The 12,800-nt window shown below is 37.1% G+C and overlaps 1 protein-coding gene across 2 annotated transcripts in view; it reads right to left on the bottom strand.

Moving 5' to 3' along the window:
• Positions 1–12,800, bottom strand: part of DNAH8 (dynein axonemal heavy chain 8) — a gene marked incomplete at its 3' end in the record, with an annotated part of 317,468 nt that overhangs the window by 284,869 nt on the left and 19,799 nt on the right. For both annotated transcript variants that reach the window (XM_080806629.1, XM_080806628.1), the window contains exons 4-6: positions 12,452–12,628; positions 10,878–10,991; positions 179–286 (exon numbers count right to left, since the gene is read on the bottom strand). In XM_080806629.1, the coding sequence (XP_080662755.1) occupies positions 179–286; positions 10,878–10,991; positions 12,452–12,628 (399 nt within the window). The remainder of the gene's footprint in view (positions 1–178; positions 287–10,877; positions 10,992–12,451; positions 12,629–12,800) is intronic.

Raw genomic sequence — 12,800 nt, 5'->3', positions numbered from 1 at the left:
CCTTCAATTAAGTACAACTGACCAGTCAACACCTTTCTTTTCTTGTCCCCAGGAAGTATTCAAATCCAGAATTCTGAGAGGCACCCAAACTTCCCATTTCCCTTCCCTGGCCCAGAGGGAAAATATTGTTAACTTTTTTACAAGGTTACATTTGTGATTTCTTCCCTTGGAAACTTACCTTGATAAACAGTGAGGTCATTCTCTCTGAGGTATTATAGTACCGTGACACACTGTGAATCATTCTGATGGCATTAATCAAATTTTGTATTCCATGAGCCATGGAAACCTAAAATTGAAATATATTAAGTGAATTCCATCATACATTTATAGTTTTAATAACCAATATCCTATAATATTCAAAACTCTAACCACAGATAAAATAGTGTAACACTTTTATCTTAGAGTTAAATTTTACTAAAGGCAATGTAGCATCCTAGACTGGATCTTAGAAGAGAGAAAGGACATCAGTTTTGGCAAATGTACCAAGGTAATACAAGATCCTAACAGGAGAAACTGGGCGAAGAGAATTCTGTACTATCATTGTAACATTTTCTGTACATCTAAATTTAAAAGTTTATTTAAAAATACAATTTTAGAGGTGAAAGTAATTTTAAGGATTAATAGTTCAAGATGACCTTTTTTAAAAAAGATCTTATTTATTTACTTGAGGTAGAGCAAGAGTGAGAGAGTGAGAGAGTGAGAGAGAGAGAGAGAGAGAGAGAGAACATGAGCAGGGAAGGGACAGAGGAGAGGGAGAAGCAGGCTCTTCACTGGGCAGGGAGCCCGACACGGGGCTTGATCCCAGGAACCTGAGGACCTGAGCCAAAGGCAGACACTTCACTGCTGAGCCATCTAGGTGTCCCCAAGATGATCTTTTTAAAGATGAAGAAACATGGTATCTTGAAGGGTAAAGAGACTTGCTTGTGGTCAGAAAGCCAGTTAAAGAGAGAGATCAGACTACAACTCATTTCCACTTAAGTCAATTCGATTCACCTTTCAGCAAGCCTACTCAATGCCACTCGTTTCAGAGGATATCGGGAGAAATTCAAGTATAAGGAAACTTCTGGAGGAGGTCACAGCAGAGTGGGAGAGATGCACACAAACCAGTGAAACAAATGTATCAGTATACAGCAAAGGAAATTGAGTACAACAGAGAGATAAAGCATCAATGACACATACTGAATGCTTCCTGTAGGCCAGGTACCAGGAAAAGAGCTTCTTATATTACCTTCATTTATGCTAATAATGAGCATTTAAGGTAGGTTTGATCATCACAAGACTGCACCAATTCTTTACATGCTACTGAGGAAGGAAAAAAAATGCTCAAGATGGGGAGCCTTAACCACCCCCACCCCTGCATAAAACTAAGTCACCAATGAGCTGTATGCCTTCTGTAAAGGTAATCATGAAATAAACCAGCCATGGAGAAAATGACAGGAACAAAGCTTCCGTGTCCATATTTTACTCCTTGGGTAGGCTGGGAAAATAAACTATCCTGAGAATTTGTACCACAGTCTAGTTACTTACGCACAGCAATCTGTATTCACACAAATTAACAAAACAAAAAATACTACCCAAGGGGAGAACTAATAATCTAAGGTCATGTTAAGGCACATCCACAATGATTCATAAAACTAGAGAAACTATGAGATGTGCTCTGAGTACAGGGATGTTAAATGTGAAAAAAAGATTACTGTCTTAGAATCTATCAAATAAAGTATTATGATTATTCCCATTGTGCAGATGAGAAAAGAGAGACCTAGGGAAGTTAAGCACCTTGTTTAGGTTTCTATAGCTGTTATATAACCACAGTTATGTACCTGAGATTTTGAGACCGTGCTTTTAACTATGATGGAAATCAGGTTGGAAGAACAGGTAAGGTCAATGGCATTCCCACAAGGAGGTTGCCTCTTAATTGCTAGGACAGTATAAAATATATGAAAGATATTTTAATGGTGATAAAATAAATAAAACCAGAAATAGCAACTTTTTAAAAAAGATTTATTTATTTGACAGAGAGCACAAACAGGGGGAGCAGCCGGCAGAGGAAGAGGGAGAAGCAGGCTTCCCCCCCCCAGTGGGGAGCCCAATGCAGGGCTTAATCCCAGGACCCAGAGATCATGACCTGAGCTGAAGTTAGATGCTTAATCAACTCAGCCACCCCGGCACCCTAGAAATAACAATTACTAATTAGTGTACTGTGTGTCCTAGGTATGAGTTGTAACTATGACATAATTAGCTCAATGGTATGTGGTTTATGAAATTAATATCATTACTTTGCAGGAAACCTTGTATGTCAGAATTCATATTATATGTGTTATCTGTATATCAAGAAGAGTGTAATAAAAATAAGCCTAAGAGGGGACCCTTCCACTCTCAATAAGGTAAGTCTACAAAGTACCCATAATTCCAATGAAGAAGGCTCAGAGATGGCATCAAATGGCTCCATCAGGAAAATGCCCTCCATCTAAATTTTAAACATCATTTATAATAGAAGCTCCTTGAGCACACAGTTCTTACCTATCTATACATAGTGTTCAGACACTTTGTATGTAAAATACATGATGATAGATATGCCAATAGCAGAAATTGTAACACCAAGATAATAAAATGAAACATTAAACACAAAATTCATAAAATTTATCCACAAGAAAAAGTATGAGTCCTCTGCACTTTTCCTGCTCAAATGTGCGTTACAAACAGCAATCGCTGTTTGCTTTTAATGAGAAAAAGAAAATGAGGATAAATAGAATTTTTGAAACCTCAAAAATAGTGAGTATATGAGGGGGAAGCAATTATAGGACAATACTATTAGAACTTCTTTAATTTCAAAGATAATGTTAGAAACATTCCTGTATGAGAGAATGTAAAGAGTTTAATAACAACAAAATAATAATACTAATAATAATAAGGTATAGCCACACTAGAGCAATTGAATAAAAAGTTTTAAATTACTAAGATGAAAAGAACACCAAAACTAAAAGATTTGAAACTTATATAAATTTAAACAAGTCTCTTGAACAAAGAACTTGAAAGTAGTACATCTAAAAATGTAGAGTTCTTAGACCCATAACGAGTAAGGAGATTGAAACAGTCATCAAAAATCTCCAAACAAACAAAAGTCCAGGGCCAGATGGCTTCCCGGGGGAATTCTACCAAACATTTAAAGAAGAATTAATTCCTATTCTCCTGAAACTGTTCCAAAGAATAGAAATGGAAGGAAAACTTCCAGACTCATTTTATGTGGCCAGCATCACCTTGATCCCCAAACCAGACAAGATCCCATCAAAAAAGAGAATTACAGACCAATATCCTTGATGAACACAGATGCAAAAATTCTCACCAAAATACTGGCCAATAGGATCCAACAGTACATTAAAAAGATTATTCACCATGACCAAGTGGGATTTATTCCAGGGCCGCAAGGTTGGTTCAACATCCGCTAATCAATCAATGTGATACAATACATTAATAAAAGAAAGAACAGAAACCACACAATACTCTCAATAGATGCTGAAAAAGCATTTGACAAAGTGCAGCATCCCTTCCTGATTAAAACTCTTCAAAGTGTAGGGATAGAAGGCACATACCTCAATATTATCAAAGCCATCTATGAAAAACCCACTGCAAATATCATTATCAATGGAGAAAAACTGAAAGCTTTTCTGCTAAAGTCAGGAACACGGCAGGGATATCCTTTATCACCATTGCTATTCAACATAGTACTAGAAGTCCTAGCCTCAGCAATCAGACAACAAAAAGAAATTAAAGGCATCCAAATCGGCAAAGAAGTAGTCAAACTATCACTCTTTGCAGATGATATGATACTATATGTGGAAAACCCAAAAGGCTCCACTCCAAAACTGCTAGAACTTGTACAGGAATTCAGTAAAGTGTCAGGATATAAAGTCAATGCACAGAAATCAGTTGCATTTCTTTACACCAACAACAAGACAGAAGAAAGAGAAATTAAGGAGTCAGTCCCATTTACAATTGCACCCAAAACCATAAGATACCTAGGAATAAACCTAACCAAAGAGGCAAAGAATCTATCAGAAAACTATAAAGTACTCATGAAAGAAATTGAGGAAGATACAAAGAAATGGAAAAATGTTCCATGCTCATGGATTGGAAGAACAAATATTGTGAAAATGTCTATGCTACCTAAAGCAATCTACACATTTAATGCAATCCCTAACAAAATCCCATCCATTTTTTTCAAAGAAGTAGAACAAATAATCCTAAAATTTATATGGAACCAGAAAAGACCTCGAATAGCCAAAGGAATATTGAAAAAGAAAGCCAAAGTTGGTGGCATCACAATTCCAGACTTCAAGCTCTATTACAAAGCTGTCATCATCAAGACAGTATGGTACTGGCACAAAAACAGACATATAGATCAATGGAACAGAATAGAGAGCCCAGAAATAGATCCTCAACTCTATGGTCAACTAATCTTCGACAAAGCAGGAAGGAATGTCCAATGGAAAAAAGACAGCCTCTTCAACAAATGGTGCTGGGAAAATTGGACAGCCACATGCAGAAAAATGAAATTAGACTATTTCCTTACACCACACATGAAAATAGACTCAAAATGGATGAAGGACCTCAATGTGAGAAAGGAATCCATCAAAATCCTTGAGAAGAACACAGGCAGCAACCTCTTCAACCTCAGCTGCAGCAAGTTCTTCCTAGGAACATCGCCAAAGGCAAGGGAAGCGAGGGCAAAAATGAACTGTTGGGATTTCATCAAGATCAAAAGCTTTTGCACAGCAAAGGAAACAGTTAACAAAACCAAAAGACAACTGACAGAATGGGAGAAGATATTTGCAAACGACATATCAGATAAAGGGCTAGTATCCAAAATCTATAAAGAGCTTATCAAACTCAACACCCAAAGAACAAATAATCCAATCAAGAAATGGGCAGAGGACATGAACAGACACTTCTGCAAAGAAGACATCCAGATGGCCAACAGACACATGAAAAAATGCTCCACATCACTCAGCATCAGGGAAATACAAATCAAAACCACAATGAGATACCACCTCACACCAGTCAGAATGGCTAAAATTAACAAGTCAAGAAATGACAGATGCTGGCGAGGATGCGGAGAGAGAGGAACCCTCCGACACTGTTGGTGGGAATGCAAGCTGGTGCAACCACTCTGGAAAACAGTGTGGAGGTTCCTCAAAAAACTGAAAATAGAGCTACCCTATGACCCAGCGATTGCACTCCTGGGTATATATCCTAAAGATACAAACATGGTGCTCCAAAGGGGCACGTGCACCGAATGTTTATAGCAGCAATGTCCACAATAGCCAAACTATGGAAAGAACCTAGATGTCCATCAATAGACGAATGGATAAAGAATATGTGGTATATATATATACAATGGAATACTATGCAGCCATCAAAAGAAATGAAATCTTGCCATTTGCGACAACGTGGATGGAACTAGAGGGTATTATGCTTAGCGAAATAAGTCAATCAGAGAAAGACAACTATCATATAATCTCCCTGATATGAGGAAGTGGAGCTGCAATGTTGGGGGTTTGGGGGGTCGGGAAAAGAAAAAATGAAAGAAGATGGGATCGGGAGGGAGACAAACCATAAAAGACTCAATCTCAAAAAACAGACTGAGGGTTGCTGGGGGGAGGGGGGACGGGAGAGGGTAGTGGGGATATGGACATTGGGGAGGGTATGTACTATGATGAATGCTGTGAAACATGTAAACCTGGCGATTCACAGACCTGTACCCCTGGCGATAAAAATACATTATATGTTTATTAAAAAAAAAAAATTTTTTTTTAAATGTAGAGTTCTAGGGGCGCCTGGGTGGCTCAGTGGGTTAAGCCACTGCCTTCGGCTCAGGTCATGATCTCAGGGTTCTGGGATCAAGTCCCGCATCTGGCTCTCTGCTCAGCAGGGAGCCTGCTTCCCTCTCTCTCTCTCTGCTTACTTGTGATCTCTCTCTGTCAAATAAATAAAATCTTAAAAAAAAAAATGTAGAGTTCTTGATAACAATAAAAAGTGTTATACCTTTCTTCCAAGTTTACTTTTATAATGAAAAGCTTTAAATATATAGAAAAGTACAGAGAACAGTATAATGATCATTTATACCCAACACTACACTTGACAAATGTAAATATTTTAGTATATGTGCCTCATCTATTATTTTTCACTCAAGACCTACTTGCAGGTAGTCCTAGAATAGGCTTTAGATATATGTGTATTTAAGATGTGCATCTTCAGCTCTTGTGAATAACCCTGTATACATGTGACATGTGAAAATTCTGATTTTTCTTAGACACAAATTTTAACTGCACACGCTGTAAAGCTGGGAAATCAAGTCACTAGGCTACTGAGTGAGCTAAGTAATGGCCATGTTTCTCTATCACCATACCGTCTGGTTTGCTTTACTCATGGTCACATACACACAAATGCCTAAAAAGTGATACAAAATGTTCTTATGAAAAACAGATTTTAAAAGGTCCCCAACAGAAGTTGAGTTGCTAGTACTAGGGGTGTAAATGAGTTGTAAGTAAAACCCATCATGTCTTTATGGAATCAGTTAAAGACTGCTCTTGGAAGTCTTCCTATTCTCTCTCATGGAGGATGGATTCCTGCATGGCTCTAAGAGCTGCACCTGCTCAAAACTCTGAGCCCGACATCTTTCCCTCCCCACCCACGTTAAACCCCAAGGCCCTCATGGGAGGGGTATGAACCAGCCCTAACACAACCCTCTCAGCCAAATCTAAATGACATGGAACACAGACTCTTCCTCTTTGCCTGCCTTTAGGATGACACCAGCATTTTTCCTGCCCCCGGAAGTCTGGTCAACCAAACCATATAGTCAACAGCCATGTGTGTAGAGGCTTTGACTATTTCTTCAAAAATTAGAATGGAGAATGCTGAATATGTGTATCAGATACTAATAAAAATTATTTTAAACGCATTTTAACTTAGAGAATGCCTTGAAGAAGCAGCATGGAGAAGTAGAAACAAATACAACACATAATGCCAAACAGTGCTAGATTTAAATTCAGTCTCATGACTTACAGCAGTAGAAATGCTCCAATTTTGTTTCCTAATCTTTAGAATGAGGATTGTTGTGCATACAGAGTAAAAATATATAGAAAGTATGTGGTACAATGCTACAACAAAAGGTCAGGAGTCCCCAAGATGGTGGACACCTTTAAAAACACAACTGTCTGGGCAACTCTCCTACCTACATGTGATTCACAAAAGAGGCAACACCCAGTCAAAACTGGGAAACACTGCCTTAAGTTCTTAACAAATACTAGTTTCCCTGACTTCCCTTCTCTGTCTAAAGAAAGGATGAAAGGTAACATGCTGTACATTGATTCCCAAAACTTACTGATTTATAACTGGGATTCCGAACCCACTGACCAACATCTTCCCATTTCTCCCACTTTCAGCCCTGGCAACTAATATTCTACTCTGTTTCCATGAGTTTGACTTTTTTTTAAGATTCCACATGTGATATCATATACTATTTGTCTTTCTTTGACTTATTTCAGTAAACATAATGTGCTCAGGGTCCAAACCCATTACAAATGGCAGGATTTCTTGTGGCTGAATAATATTCCATTATCCTTCTAGCTATCCATATGTATATATAGAGAGAGAGTCTTTATTCACTTAACCAGTGATAGATACAGGTTTTTTTCATATCTTGATTAATATGGGTAATGCTGTGAAGAACATGGAAGTGCAGGTATCTTTTCAAGATTCTAATTTCATTTAATTTAAAATAGAATTAATTCAATTCTAATTTCAAAGTAAATTTCATTTACTCTGTCTAGATACCTGGTAGTGGATCATAGGATAGTGCTATTTTTAATATTTTGAGGAACCTCCATTCTGTTTTCCATTGTGGCTGCATCAATTTACATTCCCACTATCAGTGCACAAGGGTTCCATTTTCTCCACACCCTTCTCAGTACTTCTTATCTAGTCTTTTTGATGACAGCCATTCTAATAAGTGTGAGGTGGTATCACACGTGATTTTGATTTGCACTTCCCTGATTAGTGATGTTGAGCATCTTTTCATGTATTCATGTATTCATTGATGTGGATGACTTCTTTGAGAAAACATCTGTCCAGTTCCTCTGCCCATTTTTGTTTGTTTGTTTGTTTTTTTAACAATTTTTTTAATAAACATATAATGTATTATTAGCCCCAGGGGTACAGGTCTGTGAATCGCCAGGTTTACACATTTCACAGCACTCACCATAGCACATACCCTCCCCAGTGTCCATAACCCCACAACCCTCTCCCTACCCCCCTACCCCTGGCAACCCTCAGTTTGTTTTGTGAGATTAAGAGTCTCTTATGGTTTGTCTCCCTCCCGATCCCTTCTTGTTTCATTTATTCTTTTCCTACCCCCCAACCCCCACCCACGTTGCCTCTCTACTTCCTCATATCTCCTCCGCCCATTTTTTATTGCATTGTTTGTTCTTTTTTATTGAGTTGAACAAATTCTTACCTATTTTGAACATTAATTCCTTATCTAACATATCGTTTGCAAGTATTTCCTCCCATTCAAGGTTGCCTTCCCATTTTGTTGATTATTTCTTTTGCTGTGCAGAAGCTTTTTAGTTTGATGTAGTCACACTTATTTTTGCTTCTGTTGCTTGTATGTTTGGTGTCATATCCAAAAAATCATTCCAAAAACCAAAGTCACAGAGATATCACCCTGGTTTTTCTTCCAAGAGTTTTATTGTTTTAGGTCTTACATTTAAATTTTTAATCCATCCCATGTTAATTCTTTTAAGCAATGTAAGATAGGGATCTAATTCCATTCTTTTGCATGTGATTATCCAGTTTTCCCAATACCCTTAATTGAAGAGACTATTCTTCCCTCACTGAGTATTCTTGGCTCCCGTCAAATTTTTTTAGCCATATATGAAAGCATTTATTTCTAGGCTCTTGTTTCTGTCCAGTTGGTCTATGTGTCCATTTTTATGCCCCTACCATACTGTTTGGGTTACTATAGCTTTGCAGTATAGCTTGAAATCAGGAAGTGCAATGTCTCTAGGTTTGTTCTCCTTTCTCAAGATTGTTTTTGTTTGTGGGCGTCTTTTGTTGTTCCATACACATTTTAGGACTTTGTTCCTTTATTGAAAAAAATGCCATTGGAATTTTGATAGGGGTTGTCTTGAATTTATAGATGCCTTTGTGTAATACGGAATTTTTTAAAATATTCATTCTTCCAATCCATGAACATTGGATTCCTTTCCATTTATTTTTGTCTTCTTCATTTTCTTTCATCAAAGTGTTATGGCTTTCAGGGTATAGCTCTTTCATTTCCTTGAATAAATTTATTACTGAGTATTTTATTTTATTGATGATATTGTAAATGAGATTGTTTTCCTTAATTCTTTTCAGATGTTTGGGGGTTTTTAAAATATTCTTTTAAATAATTTATTTATTTTTCAGAGAATGAGAGAGAGAGAGAGAGCACAAGCAGGGGGAGCAGCAGGCAGAGAGAGAAGTCCCACATTGGGCTTAGCAGGGAATCCAATGTGGGACTTGATCCCAGAACCCTGGGATCATGACCTGAGCAGAAGGCAGACATTTAACCGACTGAGCCACCTGAGGAATTCCCAGATGTTTGTTGTTAATGCACAGAAATACAGCTAATTTCTGTATATAATTTTGTATCCTGCAACTTTACTGAATTTGTTTATTAGTTTTAACAGTTTCTGGTGGATTTTTCAGGGTTTTCCATATACAGTATCGTATCATCTACAAACAGAAATAATTTTACTTCTTCCTTTCCAATTTGAATGCCTTTTATTTCTTTTTTATTTTTGACTGCTCTAGCTAGGACCTCCAGTACTATGTTGAATAAAATTGGCAAGAGGGGGCACTCTTGTCTTGTTCCTGATCTTAGAGAAAAAGCTTTCAGTTTTTACTGTTGAGTATGATGTTAACTGTGGGCTTCTCATATACGGCTTTTATTAAGTTGAAGTACATTCCTTCTGTACTCAAGTTTTTGAGAGTTTTTGTTATGAGTGGATGTTATATTTTGTCAATTGCTTTTACTGCATCGATTGAAATGATCATATGATTTTTTTCTTTGAATCTATTAACCCTTCATATCACATGTATTTATTTGCATATGTTGACCCATCTTTGCATCCCAGGAATAATTCAAATTTGGTGAGGTGTATGATCCTTTTAATGTGCTATTGAATTTGGTTTGCTTGTATTTGTTGAAAATTTTTGCATCTATATTCATCAAGGATGTTGACCTATAATAGATTTTCTTTTCTTGAAGTGCTTTGATATCAGGGTAATGCTGGTTGGGTACTCTCTCTTGCTCACTCCTGGATCATTCACCCTAGGGGAAGGAAGTTACCCTACTGAAAGGCTCATGTGCTGTGTAACTGGGGCCTTCCAATAATCACATGAGTGAGCTTAGAAGTGGACTCTCTAGCTGTCAGCCTCCACTGCACTGAGACCAGATTGCCAGCTAACAATTTTGTCCACAACTTCATGAGAGACCATGAAGCAGAGGCACTCAAGCTATGCTATGCCTGGACTCTTGACCTACAGGAACTGTGACGTAGTAAGTGCTTATTTCTTTAAGTCAGTCAGTTCGGGGTAATTTGTTATGCATCAATGCATTAATTAATTAGTTTAACTCACAAATGAGATTATACTTATGACAATATCAAATATTTAAATATAGGTTTAAATGAGTTTTTAATTCATCATATTTATATAATAGGAAAGTATATCTTTGAAATAACTTGTCTGTAGTGTGCATTTCCCAGTACACATATATTATAAAGTTACTTTAAGATGAGTTATTGTTCAAACTACACTTTAAAAAGCATACTTACGAGGTCATAGTTATAGAGAGGTTGACATACTTTTTCTAGAGTGTACAAGTATCTGACATTATCTTTTGATTCATTTGCTGTATCTGTTATTCTTGCATCCAAATCACGCCAATTCTAAGAAAAAATGTAAAAGAATATCACGAAATATCCAAATATATCACTGTAGTTAATTTTAATCAAGAAATTCAAGCTATCTTCCCTAAAGTAGTTGATACTAAAAATGTGAATGATGTATTTTTTCCTATATTATTTAAGACTTAAAGTTATTATGGGGCGCCTGGGTGGCTCAGTGGGTTAAAGCCTCTGCCTTCCATTCAGGTCATGATCCCAGGGTCCTGGGATGGAGCCCCACATTGGGCTTTCTGTTCAGCAGGGAGCCTGCTTCCTCCTCTCTCTCTGCCTGCTGCTCTGCCTACTTGTGATCTCTATCAAATAAATAAATAAAATCTTTTAAAAAAATAAATAAAAATAGGGACGCCTGGGTGGCTCAGTTGGTTAAGCAGCTGCCTTCAGCTCAGGTCATGATCCCAGCGTCCTGGGATCAAGTCCCACATCGGGCTCCTTGCTTGGCGGGGAGCCTGTTTCTCCCTCTGCTTCTGCCTGTGCTCGCTCTCTCTCTCTCTCCCTCTCTCTCTCTGACAAATAAATAAATAAAATCTTTTAAATAAATAAATAAATAAATAAATAAATAAAAATAAAAACCTTTAAAAAAAAAGACTTAAGGTTATTGGGGCGCCTGGGTGGTTCAGTGGGTTAGGCCTCTGCCTTCAGCTCAGGTCATGATCTCAGGGTCCTGGGATCAAGTCCCACATTGGGCTCTCTGCTCGGCAGGGAGCCTGTTCCTCCTCTGTCTCTCTCTGCCTGCCTCTCTGCCTACTTGTGATCTCTCTCTGTCAAATAAATAAATAAAAATCTTTAAAAAAAAAAAAAGACTTAAGGTTATTATAAATACCTTAAATGACTTAGTAGAACTGAAGGCTCATTCTATTTGTAATTAACATCCTGTTTATAGGCTTAAACTGGACTTGCTTCTATCTGGAGTGATTTTTCTAGGTTACTTATTTGTGACATTACATTACTTTGGGTCTTTGAGAATAGGATATATATACAGATGGAAAGATACAGATACACAGATACAGATGTAGATAGATACAGATTTTTTTTAAGGAAGAATACAGCAAAAGAAAATGACCCAGAAAGAATCAAACCAAATTGTAGAATAGTGGACAGGAGATGTATACTGACCACATTATTTTGGTTTTTGACTTTCTATATAATTCTTTACCTCCCTGAGCCTCTATTGATTCACAGTTTTAAAAACAAATTAAAAATAAACGGCAATCACCCTACAGGAGTATTGTCAAAATTGGTATGAAAATATTGAGAACTAAATATTTCTATATTTCTTTTTTTACTTTGGGAAATAATTGTAGAATATAAGAAAGCCTTGTTCAAAATTTAACACTTGTAAGTATATGGTTCCAGTATATGATGTGAAGAAGCAGTTCAAGAAGGGTAATTTTCCAGTTGGTTGTTCGGAAACATAACAAATTTTAAAATAAAAGACATTTTACCTTCAACAGTTTGGAGTGTGCAACATTAAGCACATTTATAACAGCCTTACAAGTTGGCCCTTTAATCTGTTCAATGATGTAGTTGAATTTGGCTGACATGCGCTTCCAGTGTTCCAGTTCGGTGAGTGGACCTGAGTCATCAGCTTCCTTTCTCATTTGCTCACTCTCTATAAGTACCTGCAATCAAAAGAATTAACAGATTATAGAAATGTTACTTTGTCCTTTGGTAAATCCTCATTATTTGCATCTTTTCAAAGAGAGCTTATAAAAAAACAACTTTCGGCACTGAATAATAATATTAAAAACTCTTTAACAAACTGAGAACAAAAGGGAATTTCCTTCTTTTTCT

The sequence above is a fragment of the Martes martes genome (assembly GCF_963455335.1).
Source record: "Martes martes genome assembly, chromosome: 6".
In the NCBI taxonomy this organism is placed as follows: Eukaryota; Metazoa; Chordata; class Mammalia; order Carnivora; family Mustelidae; genus Martes; species Martes martes.
The sequence above is the reverse complement of the archived record's forward strand: the minus strand, read 5'-3'. Positions and strand labels throughout refer to the sequence as shown.